Source organism: Macaca nemestrina, chromosome 8 (assembly GCF_043159975.1).
Source record: "Macaca nemestrina isolate mMacNem1 chromosome 8, mMacNem.hap1, whole genome shotgun sequence".
Lineage (NCBI taxonomy): Eukaryota > Metazoa > Chordata > Mammalia > Primates > Cercopithecidae > Macaca > Macaca nemestrina.
Genome location: NC_092132.1, coordinates 13,231,668 through 13,249,232, shown reverse-complemented (window position 1 = coordinate 13,249,232; position 17,565 = coordinate 13,231,668). Strand labels below are relative to the sequence as shown.

Below are 17,565 nucleotides of genomic sequence, written 5' to 3'. Positions count from 1 at the left end.
TCTACTCAACAGATACCAGTAGCACTCCCTACCTTGTTGTGACAACCAAAAGTGTCTCCAGACATTGCCAAGTGTACCCTGGGGGCCAAATTACACCTGATTGAAAACCACTGGCCTTCAATATCCCTGGAACCTTGGCTTTTACCATTCTGTTGGTGGAATAAGATGAGAGTGAAGTTTTCACAAGAACCCAGACATAAGAGGAAAAAGTCTGTTCTAAATGAGAGTTTAAAATTTTAGATTTCATTATGATAGCACCTAAATGTCTCCTTCACACAAACCCACAGCACTAGTGCACCTGTGCAGAAATAGGGAGCCACACAAACAAACACACACACACACACACACACACACACACACACACACACACACACACTTAGAGCCATGCACTGGGGCCAAGAAACAAACACAATCTTTCTCCTCTCTCTCCCTCCTCCTCCCCGTTTCCCTCTCCTCTTTCCCTTCCCTTCCTTCCTTTCCCTCTCCCTCATCTTCTCCCTCTCCCTCCCTCCTTCTCTCTGTCCCTCTTTTTCTTTCTCTTGATAACTTAGCTGGTCTTCTGGGCATGAATGAAATAAACAGAAATGCGCCTGCACCTTTGCTACCTGGAAGAATGCAGTTTAATGACGTTACGCATGTAACTGCACAATCTCCTTCATCAGAGCAGATACAGTCACTGTCCCATCTCTTTCACCTCATCTGTTAACCACTGGTGGCCACATATGCACAAATTAGTAGGAGCTCCAGATCAGTAGCACCCCCTGAGGCTTTCTTATTGCCCTAGCTATCCCCTAAATCAGGACACATTCAGCTCAGAAGGGGTCAAACCTCCTATGAACTCCAGGAGACCAGTTGGACTCCAGGCAGTGGTCAGCCACTCCTGGGCCCTGTTTTCCTCCTGCCATTGCTGCTGTTGTGGCTGATGGTGTGACTGTAGAAAACTGGCCCCAGGGAGTCCTCCGAGCCTTTGTTCTTGATGCTAGGTGAGATCCCTGCATAAGCCTCAGAGGTATTCCACATTTGAGCTTCTTAAAGTTTATAGTCATGCTCAGTTATTATTCCCAAAGTATGGGGTAACTGGGTCCACATGGGTTTCCCCACAAGTGAATAGCCCCAGTCTTGGGCCCAAGCCATCCATCCATTCTTCACCTTCCTTGAGGATAAGTTACTTTTTGGGGAACCTTGAGGACCCTTCCCTGTCAAAGTCCTTAATTAATATCCATGCAAGGGTTCAATCAAGTTAACCCATACTCAGTGAGTTTGCTTGGTTTCTATTCAGGTGGAAGTCCCTTTGCCTCTCAGAAAATTTGCTGTATCCTCTTCATCTTTGCAAAAGTCATGACGACATATATTTGTGAGCCTGACATTTGCATAACTTGGAGAGTCTTTCAAGTGTTCTGGAGAATAAAAAGAAATCTTTCTGCGTATGATTAGAAAGAGAAATGTCTAGCTGCTCCTCTCTCCAATGTCCAAGTTCTACCTCCCCAGGTACCCTGTGGTTCACAGGAGTGCCAGGGCACTCAGGGGTCTTCCAATGGGGGAAACTGTTTTCTACTTAGATGAACAGAAAGTGACTTTCCTCACCCAAGGGCAGCCATGGATCACAAAAGGGTAAAAAAACTGATGGCCCAACAGAGTCCTAAGGCAAGAGAGTGGAGAAGGAGCACTAAGCACATCAGGAGAAAAGTTGTCCCTGGTAATGAGGAATAATGAGTCTGTGCGGGGCCACTAGAGAGAGCACACGTGCTTTACATGGAGACTCAGCATAGACAGGGATACCGGAGCAACCGCAAACCTGAACATAGTGAAAAAGGAACCTGATGCAATGAAGGTGCCACCTCAGTATGTGGGGATGCAGAAGAAAGTTGACTCCACAGATAAGCTCAAACCCTGCACCTTTCAAAGGAAGGCCTGGTCCTTGACCAGCTCCTGGGGAATCCCCTTTGGACCCTTGGAATATCATGCCTGATGAGTGTCTCTTGTACCTGAGGCTTTGTGCCATGACAGATAGTTTATGTTAACAATGTGATTTATGGCGGGGCCTTAGGTCATGCAGTACCAGCTTGACCTCTAGAAGGACTGGAGACTGAATAACTAAGTTTAGCCATGCAGGCCAGGAAGGCACTCCATACGTACTCCATACCCCCACATATCCCCTGGACACCAAAACTCGGATGAGCTTTCCTGGCTGACAATACTCCATATGTGTTGTTAAACATTGTTGCTGGGAGGATTAGATGCTGACTGTGCAACCCCACTGAAAGCTTGTGCCTGGGCTCTCTTGGAATCTCTCTAGAGGTGCCTCTCACCTTTGCTGCTTTTCATCTGCATTCTTTTGCTGTAATAAATGCTAAACGTGCATATAACAGTTTTCCCGACCTCTGAGTTCTACTCGTGAATCATTGAACCTGAGGGTGCCCATGGGGACCTCTGAATCCAGTGGGTCACACAGAAGAGGAATCAAGACAAGAGGTCAATGAAAAGAACTCTCTAAACCTCCTCCTAATGATGAAGTTTTCATTATTGCCCACTTAAGGGGGCTTGGAAGATTATATAGTTCCCATACTATGGCAGATCTGATTGGTTGTACATGTTTTAGTTAACTGTATAGAAACAGTATATGTGAATCTCTCTACAGTATGAATTCAATTTTAATTTATGCTTTTGTTGTCTTTCAAAAGTCTCAAGTTTAAGTCACCTCAGGTATTATGTCAGAGTCTCCGTGACTGAACTGGTTCAGGCTAGGGTGCCCACACATCCCCAGTTTTTAAATTGTCAGGGTTGCCTCAAGCATTGTAGGAGTTTCTTGAGCATGAACACTAGATTTCCATGACTTTGAAGCAGGCAGGGAGTCCGGCGTTACTGTATTAATTGTGAGGCCTCTAACAAGAAACCTTCTGCCTTCAATGTTTTGCACATATTCACAGGAGGGGGAAAATGCTACTTCCAAGAATAACCACTTTCAATTAATTGATGATCTAGTGGGAGCCTGGGTGAATTCTTCAAATGTAGCCCACTTGGGAGAAGAGCCAGGGTGATAGTGTATTCCCTGAAGTCATTGTTATGCCCTAGTGTTATTTTCAAGGTCTCACACAGACTTGCAGATATTCTCAAGGCATTTTTGCTTTAAGGCTGAAAAAAAAAGCAGAAGAAGAAGGAACTCAAGGTACTGAGACATAAACACTGTAGAGACATAAATTAAACCCTGTCGGCACCAACAACGGTCTAGGCTCTTCTGGAGAGCAAGTGTGGGGCAGGGCACTGGACAGGGGTCACTAGGGGTGAGCCTCAGAGGGTGGAAAGGACCCGAGCAAGACCCCATTGCTAGTTAGCAGCAAAGTCTAGTGCGGAGCAGCCCCTATTTCTCCATTCACTGCCCAGTGCTCTTTCCCAAAACCCAGCTGTATCTAACGCATCTCTACAGCTTGTTCGAGGCTAATTTAAACTCCTTAATAAGTTGTTCAGTAAATGTAATATGTTGTGTGCACAGAGACTTTAATGTGGCAAGGACAAAAGAACTATTGAATTATGTGTTTGCAAGATGTCCTATTTCCTCTCCTTATACCAGATAAAGGGATTTCTGTCTTTGATTTCTGACCAACCCCCATCTCCATTCCTAATGCCTGTATTTTTTCTTTTTTTTTTTTTTTTTGTCATGTAATGCAGGATGACGGTGATGATAGAAAGAGAAGACAGGAAAGGTGAGATGGTGGACTTGCATAAGAAACAAGGACCCTGTGTTTGAGAAAGAAAAAAATAATGGAGGCAGAAGGAAAGCAAAATAAGCAGAAGAGGTAAATGGAAACACAGAGAAGAGCCAGAAAGCCTAATTTTAGGAGAGCTACTGAGTGATAAGTTGAAAAATGAAATAAAAAGAGAAGTTTTAAGATGATGGCTTGTGAGAAGTGAGAAATAGTGGAGGGCAGAAAGAATAAGAAGGGTTTCTAAGAAGTGTTGACATGGATCCCAGGTATCCCAGCTGGTATTCTTCAGGACACAAATGGAAATATTGGGTTGTTACATACACTGTTTTGTTTGCTTGTTCAAATGTAAAGCATTGCCAAGACTGAGCCCTATGAGCACCCGGCTTATATCTGGGTTATAGTAAGAAGGGATTTTCCACACAGTTTAATGTAATGCCATGATATTTAGAAGACCAGAGTCCCTTGAGGTAGTTCAGGTAGATGGCATGATAAAATGGCCAAACTATTGGTTTTGGGACTTTGTTTGCAGAGGTGAGAGAAAAAAACAAAGCTGATACCTGGAATATCTGGGAATAAATGAAGCCTTGAAGCTACCAGGGACAAGAAGAGAGGTACCATAATGAAACATACATTCTAGTACTTCACAGTGCCTTCTTTTGCATGAATTATTTGTATGCATTTTTCCTTCGGTCAATAATTTCAGAATTTGTATGGGGGCTGTCCTTTGTTTTATTTTTATTTGTCTTTTTAGCTTATGTAGGAGCTCTGTGGCTAAGAGATTTGCCCGAATTTACACAGAGAGCAACAATGCTTGGTCAGGCTGACTCCTGCTGTGTTTTTCCCTTGACCTTATTGCAAACATCACACTGTTAGCTGAGAAAGAATAAGAAAAATCCTAGATGCTCTTTGCCCAAATTAATGAGGTCTAGATGAGCTACAGCATTTCGAGGACATCTGGGAATCACTTGGAGTTACGGGACCCTTTTGTGTAATGCATTCACTGCAAAATTACAACCTAGTCAAGCTGTGTACTTACTGTGCGAGTGGGACACCCTTTTCACCCTCTGACAGATATATGTTGCATTCTTCAGAAACCAGGAATAGTTTTCAAGACAGTATCTAAAGATTTAAATCAGAGCAAGGAGCAATGACTATCCTGTGATGGCTATTAGAAGACAACCAGAGTTTTAAAGGTAAGCACGTAACCATGAACTATATGGCCAATTATTCACAGAAGGAACCTTGCCCATCTTTAAAGGGTGTCAGAGGAGAGATAGGAAAGAAGGCTGGGTAGGAAGAAGGTCAGACTTTGGGGCCAGCAAGACTTATTTTTAGCCCTAGCCCCACTACGTACTAGGATGCATGACTTCAGGGTGATAACTTAATTCTCTGGACTTAATTTTCTCATATATGAATGAAAGGCAATGATAGAACTTATACTCGCAGGTTATATGAGGATAAGATAACATATGTAAAGTTCCTGAACAGTACCCAGCATACAAGAGGTGCTCAATACATGGTGACACTTGTCTGTTTGTTTACTTATTTATTTTAGTGGGAGATGAAGAGAGAGAGAGTGGAGTGCTGCTATCATTACTAGTGCAGTAAACACTTTGCAAAATAACATTCTGTTCTTGGTCAGGGGCGGCAGGAGCTGCATCAAAGGGCTGTGGTGAAAAGATCACTCACCCAATTAATAGCAAGAAGAGTTTTCAGTGCAGGCTGTGCCAACTAGCTCATTGTATGACTCTGGGAATTCACTTCTCTTTCAATCTCTCACCTGATATGTGAGGAGGTTGGGCTAAACATTCTCTAATTTCTCTTCCGTCTCTATCATTCTGTGATTCTAGCACACCCTAGAGACTTGTGCAACTGATTGCTCAAGTCAAGCTTGTGGCAGAGATTTTCCAAGGCCTATCACCCCCAATTTATAGGAAAGTGCAAAGCTGAGGCAACTGAGGCACAGAGATTAAATGACTTCCCCAAGGGCTTTCTGGTGGTAGTGTTGGATTTTAACCCAGGTAACTCACTTTCTGCCAGAACACACTGCCATTCTGGTAGGCAATAAGATCAATATTTGAGTCAGGACCCTGCCAGGAACACAGGACTTAGTGGTTCTATAGAGGGACTTTAATATGGTGAATCAGTGATAAGGGGCTGAAAGAACCAATAGGGGAAGGTGTGGTAACCCCGCATTAGCAGCCACAGGGAGTTGCTAGGCCTGAAGGGACGGACGGAGAAAGTATTGTGGCCAAAGCACAGAGGGCAATGGCCTCTGGTGGCAGCTGGGACCATAGAGCTGAGGCTGTCATGAGGACTCCTTGTGGAAACCGGAACCACAGAGGAGATAGAGCCACTCCTGGAAATATTGCCCAAAGCAGAAAGGCAGGGGGAGAAATTCCCTGGTTTCTCCCTTCTACTGCCCTCCAACCTCCTCTCAGTATCTTCTACGAGATGAATTCACAGGAATTCACAGGCAACGTGTTCTGGGAAAGGTAGTTTGCACAAGTCAGTCCCCTTTCATTAAAGAGCCAACTAGAGAAAGGGCAGGAAATGGAACCAAGTGTGAAGAGGTGAGTGATGAACACATCCAGGATGCTTTTTGTGAGCCTACAACCTGTACTCTTATGGAGACCTTTCAAAAGTTTCAGAGACAGGATGTCAAGGTTGGCCAACTCAACAGCTGACATGGCCACTAGATATCTGGTTAGCACAGTTACAACACGTCAAGTGTGCTAGCAATGGGATTCCCACTTGGCTGTGGGAGTGGACAAGACAGCAAGCGCAACAGTGCCTTAATCAGCAACCACCGAGCTCAGCATTCCAGGTACCGTGCAGGAACAATTTGATACATTATTTCATTTCATTTCATTTTGTTCTCACAACACTGTCAATATAAGTAATAATGCTGCTACTCTTTTATATGAATGGTGCTCCTGGAGTTGTGCAACATGTGGCCTAGAATGTAGGCAGGACTATACCCATTTTGCAGATGAACAAACTGAGGTTCAGAGATTGAATGACTAGCTCAAGACCACATAGCTTGTAAGTGGCAGAGACTAAATTTAAACCCAGGCCTGCCTGGCTTCAAGCCCTGCCCTCTCTATAGCACACTAAGCTACCTACTAGCTTTGGGGGCCCTGGTTCTGTGGTCGAATACTATTCCTTCTTAGCTAGTGTAACAATCTGCGAGTCATACTTTCTAAAAACAGCAACAAAACTTCTTAGAAAGCTTCTGTGATAGAAGATATCAAGCAACTTTGGGACATGATCTGCTTCAGAAGTTCATATTGCTACATGGACAACATCATCCAAACTAAGGTGCTCTGTGAAACTGCCAAGTGTGAGACCAGGATTTAAGTTGCAGCAACCACAGAAACATGACCCACACCTTCATGAGCCAAAAAGCTGCCATTCTGTGCCTGAATTCACTCTGAGAGGGTACACGGCTCTCAGGATGAATGGGACTCTTGCCTGTATGATCAGGAGAGAAACTATTTAAACACAACATGTCCCATCCCCAAGTTTTCTGGCAGAGGCATCACCTACAAGTGGTAAACGAGCAATAGATAAATGCCCATGGTTATTACTTTACAGGGGATGGAGTCAAAGTCCTGTTCATAACAAGAATATATATTCCTCACATGGACTGGAGAAGGCATTTCCTTGTGGAAAAGGCTAGATGGTTAGAAGAAAATCAGTTGTTAAGATGGCCTATTTTGTTCAGCTTCTGTTCTTCAGGGCAGACGTAAGCAGCAACGCCATGGTTAGGATGGGCTGAAACTAGTGCTGAAGCACCCATTATCACACCAGCCCCTTGGAGGTATGTCTATCTAAATTCCTAGCATACCAGAGCTGCTGTGCGCACTGTGGAGTCTGCAGCAGCCTGAATAGAGGAGGAGCCATGGACACCTGAGCGGGGCCCGAGGTAGCAAAGTTTGTAAGTCACCAGGGACTGTGGCTTTGTTATCCTCCAAGGAGTGTGCCCCAAGAATGGTTCTGGGGACCCTAAATAAGAAAGATTTCAAGAGATGACCCTGGGAGGGAGATGATGTGAAGAGAATGGGAGTTTAGAGTATCTCAGTTTAAAAATGGACAGGATTTACAGGGCTGGACTTCAAGAATTCTGTTTTCTTTACTCTGAACAAGAAGAGAGTAGAAAGCTTGGAGAAGGGACAGATGGAGCTCTAGAGTGAAAGTCAAAGAGACCATATAATAGGTGACCCAGGTGCTTAAAAGGCAAGGTAGTCCTGAATAGGGACATGCCAGAGACTTGGTCTCCTATCTTTGCTGCAGCTACATTGAACATCTCAGTGGTCCTTAGATGCTCCAGGCTGCCCGTCACTCCATCTTTGCAGGTGCTATTTCTTTTGCCTGGGAAACTCCTATTCCTCCATAAAACCCTATTAATTATTTCTCCTGGGATCCCATAGCATGTTATTCAAGCCTGCTACAGCACTTGGCAGCTGCTTTGAAATTTGTCTTTTTACATTGCCAACTTTCCCACCAGTGTTTTTTTGTTTTTTAATCACAGAGCCTATGTTCAACAAACATACTAAGTAATGCCACCTCCCCTACTCTAGTATTCTTGGCCTATATTCAGTGTATGAGTTTATGGAAAAATTTACTCTTCAGTGAAAATACACAGAAAAGAAGGGACAAGCCCAAGCAAACAGGTGCTTCATTGCTCTAAATTTAAACTCAAACTTCTCTCTGAAAATGTATGCCTTTTTCATTTATTCATTCAGCCATTATTTGCAATATGAATGTTTTCAAATGTGATATTTTCCAACGGGATATGATTAACAGGTTTTTGCCTGGTTACGTGACTTGGTTCTATTACCTGTAATACTGTATTTTGATTTGTGTTTATGACCATTTCTTCCTTCCAACTATGAAAGCCTCAGTTTCTGAGGCTATTTCTGATTCATCTCTAGATCCCATGGCTTAGCACAGAGCATCACAGATATACAGCAGAGACTCAATACACGTTGTTGGTTAAGTTAGTGAGTAAAAGATATCCTAAAGTGGGCTTATCCTAGACAATACAGAAAGTATTGTTGTGCAAGTTTTTTTAAGAATAAACCTGTGCTTTGGGCCTGTGGGTCTTGCTTATTGCCCTCTGTGAGTGGAGGAAATGTTCGTACTGACTGGGGGATCAAAGATTGCAACTGGAAAGGGGTGATGGAAAATGGCTGCCCACCTGGGCTTGAGACTCAGAGGCAGAAATTTTAAAAGCTAATGGATCTTGAGAGTAGTCTTTGAAAATAACATTAAAGACATGAGAGATTGGTACCCAGACCACTGGAGCAGGAGTATTCATCTAGGTAATTTAGTTCTGGGTTTATAGCCAAGAATAAATCCCAGAAGAAAGAACAGTATGTCAGCATTGTACGACAGAAAATGTCCATGCCTAGACCTTCTTAATATAAAACAGGGTCTGCATTTTAGTTTAACTTTTCCAACTTATTTTGCTGGTGGGTGATTGGTAGGGATTTATGAAAGAACTGGAATTTAGATAGACATATCTTCTAATTATTCTCTCCTAGCAAATCTCACCAGGCTGAGGGCATTTGGATTAAAGAACCACTCAAGATCCTCTGCATAATTCCACTTGACATGACACAAGTCAACTTAACTCAACACAACACAACTCAATATAGCTTAATTAATCTAAACTCAACACAGCTCAACTCATCTTAACTCATTACAACTCAGCTCAACTCATCTCATCACAGCTCAACTCATCACAACTCAAGTCAACTCAACTTAATACAACTCAAGTCATCCCAACTCAACACAACTCAGCTCATCTCAACTCATTACAACTCAACTCAACTCATCTCAACACAATTCGTCTCATCACAACTCAATTCAACTCAACTCATCACAACTGCAATAATCTCAACTCATCACAGCTCAAGTCATCTCAGTTCAACACAGCTCAACTCATCTCAACTCATCACAACTCTAATTCAACTCAACTCATCACAACTGCAGTAATCTCAACTCATCACAGCTCAAGTCATCTCAATTCAACACAGCTCAACTCATCTCAACTCATCACAACTCTAATTCAACTCAACTCATCACAACTGCAGTAATCTCAACTCATCACAGCTCAAGTCATCTCAATTCAACACAGCTCAACTCATCTCAACTCATCACAACTCTAATTCAACTCAACTCAACTCAACTTCAATTCAACTAAACTCAGTTATACTTACTGTGTCAGGCACTGCACTTGGTTCTGGGGACCAGCTATGAATGAGATTCCATCACGAATCTCAAGGATGTGACTGTCTAGTAAAGGACTCCCTGGAGAGTCCCTTTCCTTGAGGTACCCCCTGCCACCTGTCTGTGGATTGCTTATTGCCTGACTGCCTTGTGGCCTGCAGAAAAGCCACACAAAATAAAAACTATAAACATTGGACCTGAAAAGAAGCCACTAGGCCAGGTTACCTTATGTCCTCTGTCCTGGGACTCCTCTGGCCCATGCAGAGGCATTGCTGGAAGAAGTGGCACAGCTCCATCAGGCATGGATTGAGCCTCTGAATAGCCAGGGTGAGAGGAGCGGCAGCCATGGCTCCCACCTTGAAGAGCGGCTGAGGACACCCTAGAAGATGCAATCTCAGACCAATCAAATCAGTAAGAGTTTAGCAAGCATCTTCTCTTTGTTAAGCTCTGCACCAGGTGAGTATAGTCTTGTCCTGATCTCAGGTAGCTCTGAGACAGTCAGGTAAACATAGCATTCCTCACCATTACCCAATAAAGCTACTGTGAGAGTTTTAAGAGACAGGTGGAAAGAAGGTGGTGATCAAGTTCCTGGAGGAAAACAGAGATAGTTTCACTGAAAAGCAAATATTAAACAGAGATCTAAGATGTTGAACAGAAATGCATCAGGTGGAGGACATTTCTGATGTCAGGGACAGAGCATACAATGACTCTGCATGATGTAAGGGGATGACTTGCTGAGGGGGATTGGAGAAAACTTTGAGTATGGGGGTATGAAGTATGTATATGCATGTGTGTGCACAGGGTACATGTGTGTGCATGTGTGTGTATATGTGCATGCATGTGAGAACATATGGATATGTGTTTGCCTGTGTGTGAGCATGTGTGTGCATGTGCATGTGTATATGAGTGTAAGAAGGAAAGAAGGAAGGGCAGGTTGAAAGATGAGACTGGCATGCTGGGTCACTGGAGAGTCAGGCTCTGAGTTTGTGAGTTCTCTGTTTCCATCAAGTGATAGTTAATTATGTTTCCGTGAACCAGATTTTTCAGTGTTGTTTAATTTTTAGTTTTTAGGAGAAGGAAGGCCAAAGATAAAAGAAGGAGAGAAGAAATTAGTTTTAATAAAAATTCCAACTCATTGGGATCTACTGAGGCTCAGAAAGCTATCTATAGGTACACCTACATTTCTTTACTGGAAAATAGGAAGACCCATCCCTATCGCATAGGATGACTGGAAGGATTAAATGAGACAATTTATTTAAAGTATATTGCATATTGCAAAGTTGTTGGCATGAAACAAACAATAAATAATAGCAATTATTATTATTATTATTTATTAAAACAGTATTGAGCTCCACTGCAAGCTAAGCACTAGTGACAGCCACTAGAGCTACCACAATGAATAAGAAGAAAAAGGGCCTTCCTCTCACAGAGCTTACTTTCTAGGGACTAGAAGGTTATATTACAACATTACTAATAACCTTCCAACAAAGGTTCACTAATCACTATCAGGAAAAATTATCTAAAACCTGGAAATAAACAAAAAGGATTACTGACTATTCTTTTAATGCAGTTTTGGTTATTGTCTAGCAGACTCTCTGGGGACTGTCTGGGTAAAAAGAATTGTGCACCATTAATTGACTTTCTATTGAATGGGTGATTTTACAACTATCAAGAGGTAGATGTTAACTGATAGCAATATAAATAATTCTTGTCTAAGAGCAATGCTAATTATTTCTGTCCATAGCAATGTAAATGAATTTTGTCTGGTAGAGGTGCAATTGATTTTTGTCCAGTAAAAAAAAAAAGAGTTTATTGCTGTGGGATATCAATTCATTTGAGAATTCCTTTGACTGACTACATAAATCTTTTTCCCTCAAATTTCGCATTGAACCAATATTCACATCTTTCTGGATTCCTCATTATTTAATGAGTTCGATAATATCTTTCACATGTTGACATGTGCTCATTTAATATTATTCTGTCGTGTTTGAACATTTTTCAAAATTATAATTTATCAGTAATTACTTATTTTTATTTTTTGTTTCTTGTAGAGATTTCTTGCTACGTTGCCCAGGCTGGTCTGAAACTCCTGGGCTCAAGTAATTTTCCCACCTCAGCCTCCCAAAGTGCTGGTATTACAGGTGTGAGCCACCACATCTGGCCAGTAATATATTTATTTAAGTGAAGAAGGGGCTCATAATGTTAGCAGACGACTTTTTAAAAAGGTAGAAAGAAAATACTTTATTCTGAGTTAACTAGAACATAAACCCTCCAGAACATTGATCAATTTGATCAATGTGCCCCGACTTTTTCTCTATCAGTTATTGAGCAGTTGCTACGTATCAGACACTCTCCTAAGATCTTTGCATACATTATTTTATCTAATTCTCATAAATCTTGTAAAGTAGACATCAGAAGTATACAGAAGAGGACACAGAGGGTCTGAATAATTCTGCAGTTGTATCAGTTATGCAACAGAGAGTAACTCCAGCAAGGTCTGACTCTGAAGCCTGTGCTCATAACCATCACACTTCACTGCTTGAACATAATTAACATTCCCAAGGCTTGATTTCCATGCCCCTTGCCCCGTCCCATCCCATCCGTCCTTCTCTAACTCAGGAAATGATACTTGGGATATCCACTTAGTTGCTCAAACTTGGGCATGATTTTTGGTTCCCTCCTGTGCTCACTCCACCATCCTCTTGGGTTCTATCTCCTAAATATCATCCAAGTCTCCCTATCCACACAGTCACCTCCACTTTCCAGTCACCATCATCACTGGCCATCATTAGCACAACAGTCACCTCACAAGTTTCCCTGCTCCTAACCTCTCCCGTTCCTCCCCATTCTGCAGTCAGAGAAACCTTTCTGCAACACAAATCTGATCACATTACTCTACTTGCCTCAGAATTCTACACTCCCTGACTTGGTGACAAAGCCCTGTTAATCTTACTCTTTGATACCTCTCTAGCCTCATTCCACACTACCCTCACCTTCAGCACCTTCAGCATCAGTCCTTTTAAGGTATAGTGCCTTTGCTTGAGCTATGCCTTTGCTTAGAAGGCACCTTGTTCAGATGCCACATTCCCAATCAATAAACTCTTGAACCATCCCCTCACCTGAAGGTAATCTCTTCCTCTCTGGATATACATAGTTTCTACTTCTCTTAAGAATCTAGCCACTTTTTTTCTCAATTGCAACTTTTTTCTTTTCTTCACATGTGGTATATCTTGGGAAAGGTGACACAGAGGTGTGGAATAAGCACAAGCTTTGAAATTAGATCTGGGGTCACGTGTAGTCTCCTTTTATATGTAGAACTCACCATAATTCCTTAATGAGATATTGCCTCTCCTGCAGAATTATTGTGAAGAGAAAGTAAAAATAGGCCTCGCATAGTGCCTAGCAGTACAGTAGGAGCTCAATAAATATTTATTAAATGGATGAATGAGTGGATGCCAAATATTCTGTGGCATGATTTTTTTTTTGGATGAACAGAATAAGTTACTGAGAAATGCCAGAATCCCTTTAATTTACAATTGTATTTTTCACTACATAGGTAGATAGATAGATGACAGATGGATAGGCAAATATCTCTGATATAGAAGTTAAGAAATAATGATAACTAGATAGAAAGATAAATAGGTATGGATGGATAGGCGGGTTGATGAAAGGATGGATGGATAGATAGCTTGGATAAATATCTATTAGATAGATGACAGAGGAGTGGGTAGATTAATAGATAGATAGATATGGTAAATAACTATTAGGTAAGTAGATAGAGCTAACAAGAGAGACAGATAGATATACCTATACAGATAGCTATAGACACATGGATATAGATACAGATATAGATATAGATATGGAAACAGACACCAATATAGATATAGATATATATATAGTCATCCTGTTTTCTAAAACTCGGTCTCACAACTGCCTCCATCTGCACCACTGTGTTTCTTTAGAACTCCTGGGAGAAAAGGGATATAATTTCCTTAGTAGCACAATCACATCTTTGTGTCTGAAAGGTTCATTCACTATTCATTGCAGGCTGAGAGTAAGGCTGGGGCAGATCTAAGGTGACATGAAAAAGGAGAGGGGGCAGGGTCCAGCAGTTTAATAATGCCCTGTTGACATATGACTGGATGGTCCAGGAGCTGGTGTACAAAGGTATTCAGGAGTGGGAGGAGCCTGAGGACTCAAGCAGCTTTGAAGCACTCACTTTGTATCCATTTCTTTCTTATGGAAACTGGCTCAACAGAAAAGAGGAGAGTGAGATGTCCAAAAGCTGGAAAAATGCATCAAAAACCACAGTAACTCAAGTCCTCAGCCTCTGTCAGGAGTTCTGGAAGCAGAGCTACAGACCCAGGAAATGGTCTTTCTCTAGATCCATGAGAATTAACTGTGCAGGGATGGAAAGGGTAGGGTATCCCTTAACACAGAACAACAGGACATCCCACCCAGCAAATGAAGTTGCATTTTGGAGTCATCTTTTTTATTCCTTCCTCCTTCACTGCTGTCAACCCTGCTCATTCCAAGAGCAGCTTCTGTTTGCAAAGTGCCCAGCATGCTGCCCAATAAACAGTCACTCGATAAAAGTTGATTGAATTAAGTTCTACAGAGCTCTTTACTTCCAAACCACTTCCACAAACATTATCTTACTTAATACAAAACCCTGTGGGAAGGAAAAAAGAAACAGGCATTTTTAGTGCCCACAAAAATTGCAATTATTCTTGCTTTACAGTTGAGGGAACTGAATCCTGGAAGTTGAGTACTGGAGGCCACCTCACCAGTAAATGGCTGAGCTAAGATTTGAATCCCAGGAGTCTGATTCTAAATTTACCAAACAAACCTCTCTTTATTCTACTACAAGACCTTGTTCAAAATAAACACAAGCAATAGTAATAACTGGGCACTGGTACTCACTTGAAACTTGATGGGGTCTTGGGACCAGGACTGGCTCTTCCCCAGGGGTGAATGGCCACTCTGCAGAAAGATCACCTGCAAAGGGCAAGAATGGCCTTCCAGAAGTCAGAATGGAATTACCATGGGTGATACACACAGCAAGAAATTTATAACATCTTAAAGATAAATCATTCTTGAAATTTATAGGGAAATGATAGCCAAAAAAGGGGAAGTGATTTATGCAAGACCACACACGGCAATTTAGCAGCATGGCAAGGCTTATAAACTAGTTCTCCTGACTCTTTTCCTGCAGGAAACAACAAAGCACAATAACTTGCTTAGATTGCTTACTGGTACTCCATCCCACCACGCCCTTGTCACCAAGCTTCCCGCCCCTCCCATCCCCTGCCCCCCGAACCCCCACTTCTGTATAGAGTTTCTCTTTCCCGCTGTGCATTCTCACCTGTTTGTGGATCTCTGGGGGCTGTTGCCTTGGTTGGACTCGGAGTCTGTGTACCATGGGTGAATGCTCCTGGAAGGAGATGAGAGAGAGGTAAGCCTGCATCTCTTCTAGGGGGCCCTGAGGGAGAAGAGGACCAGGGCCACCAATCCTGCCCTATCCAACCAATGTCGGTTAAGCCAGGTACCAGGTAGGGCTTTAAGAAGCAGAGAGGAGTAAGAAATAGAACCCACAATGGAGTGTGAAAAAGGAAATGGAAAATTTCATCATGGCTGTGATACAGCATGATGGGTACCATTGGAAACCAGCTAACATTGGTAAGGTATGGTGACACGGAACGGGAGAGCGATGGTGTTGTACAGGAAGTGTCCAATGTGGGTGCTCCTGGGCAAAGAAAAAATGAGTTGCTTCTCATTCATTTGAGTCTTAGTGTACACCTTGCTCCATCCCACTCCAGATAAATTGCCTGTCATTTTCATGAGAGAGTATGGGCTCAGTTCAACAATTTTCATATCATGTTCATGAAGCCTTAGTTTAAGGGTCACTTCAGGACTTGATCCTTGCTGTTAAGATTCTGGCCTCTGGCAAAACCAGCAATACAGTCTCCTTGTAGGAGACGAGTGAGAGAGAAGCTCCAGCAGGCAAGTTCCCTCATATGGCTAAGTGGAAGGAAAGAGGTGAGGCTGAGAAACAGCCGAGGCACAGGTGATGGACACCCAGTTCAGCTGGGGCAGGTGACATCTACTCTGAGTCAAGCAGCACAGCAGGTCTGGAGGAGAGTGGGCTTTGCAGGCACAACAAAGAGGATATATAAAGACCAGGAGACGTGGGCAGTTAGCAGTGCGCTGTGGCTGGAGTCCAGAGCAGGAAGGTGGAGGGGTAAGGGGAGGCTGAGCAGCAGGCAGGGCACATGCCTGGAATTTCAGGCCCGGGTCCATGCATTGTAGTTGTCATACTGCTTGTTAATGGACAATGAAACAGGGAAAAAGAGAAGAAATCGGGGAGTGGGATTACATAACAGAGAGAGGAACTGGGGAATGAAAGAAGGAACTTTCACTCATCTACAGATGGGAACAAAGAGGTAGGGCAAAGGAAAGGAGAAGGAAGAGTTTGCTTCATGATCATTAATTATATTGCTTATGTTTTCTTAGTTTTCTGTATGTGTGTTATATTCCAAAAATTGAGAAAGGTTATCAAAACAGACAATGCTAACTTTAATTTAAAACAGGAGAGGTAGAAGTGGGCACCCTGTCTTACCTGAGGTAGGGCTGTCCTGGGGTGGGCTGCCAGTTGTGGCCATTATCCCAGCAGGAGGCGCCAAAAGGCTCGTAGTGTCCATGGCTTCCTCGGCCCCTGCAGTAGTCGGTGGGGGAGCACGAGTTTCCCAGGGAGACCCTCCAGGTTTTTTCTCACCGATGATCTGAGCCCAGGGCACGGACGATATGGAAGCCCATGTCTGTCTGTCAATGGTCACCCACTGAGTTCTGGCCACCCTCCTGGTAGCTGCACATTCAAAGTGATAGTAACAGGGTACTGACATGCTTGACCACTTTGATTCAGATATGAAATTGTCGAGACATTGAAACCTTATCAAAGGGCAAATGCAATGTGCACCTGTAATATAGATAATCCAGGGGCTTAAACTTTACTCTGAACTGAAATAAATGGACCTAAATAAGCATTGTTTTCCTAAGCACCAATGAACACACACACACACACACACACACACACACACACCCCTCTGAATCTCTAGGAACTCCAGCCATGTGTGTTTGGGGGTCAGTTAGCTGTCTCTCAAATTGATTTAATACATTTCTAATCATGTGACATAGTGAAAAGATTGCGGGGTCTGAGGTGAGGAGATCCAAACAGATTAGTCATGCCTCTGTCTCCTCCATAGTGTGAACTTTGGGGCAAATTGCTTAACTCCTTTTAGCCTCCTCATGAAAATGAGAATACCAGTATTAATAATAATACCTGCCCTCCAACATCACAGGATTGTTATTAGTTAAGACAAATCCTTGGCTCGTGCCTGGAATTTCAGCACTTTGGGAGGCAGAAGCAGGCAGATCACTTGAGGTCAGGAGTCTGAGACCAATCTGGCAAACATGGTGAAACCCCAGCTCTAGTAAAAATACAAAAAAGTAACTGTGCATCGTAGCAGGTGCCTGTAATCCCAGCTACTTGGAGGCTAAGGCTGGAGAATCGCTTGAACCTGGAAAGCGGAGGTTGCAGTGAGCAGAGATTGAGCCCCTGCACTCC

General features: G+C 42.9%; 1 protein-coding gene across 1 annotated transcript in view; it reads right to left on the bottom strand.

The window, feature by feature from the left end:
- Positions 1-597: 597 nt before the first annotated feature.
- The window catches only part of LOC105492820 (HHLA1 neighbor of OC90), a 44,402-nt gene continuing 27,434 nt past the window's right edge, over positions 598-17,565 (bottom strand). The window contains exons 12-17 of the mRNA XM_011760079.2: positions 16,561-16,806; positions 15,307-15,375; positions 14,865-14,939; positions 10,167-10,320; positions 4,741-4,823; positions 598-3,132 (exon numbers count right to left, since the gene is read on the bottom strand). Coding sequence (XP_011758381.2) covers positions 3,089-3,132; positions 4,741-4,823; positions 10,167-10,320; positions 14,865-14,939; positions 15,307-15,375; positions 16,561-16,806 — 671 coding nt within the window. The 3' untranslated portion in view covers positions 598-3,088. The remainder of the gene's footprint in view (positions 3,133-4,740; positions 4,824-10,166; positions 10,321-14,864; positions 14,940-15,306; positions 15,376-16,560; positions 16,807-17,565) is intronic.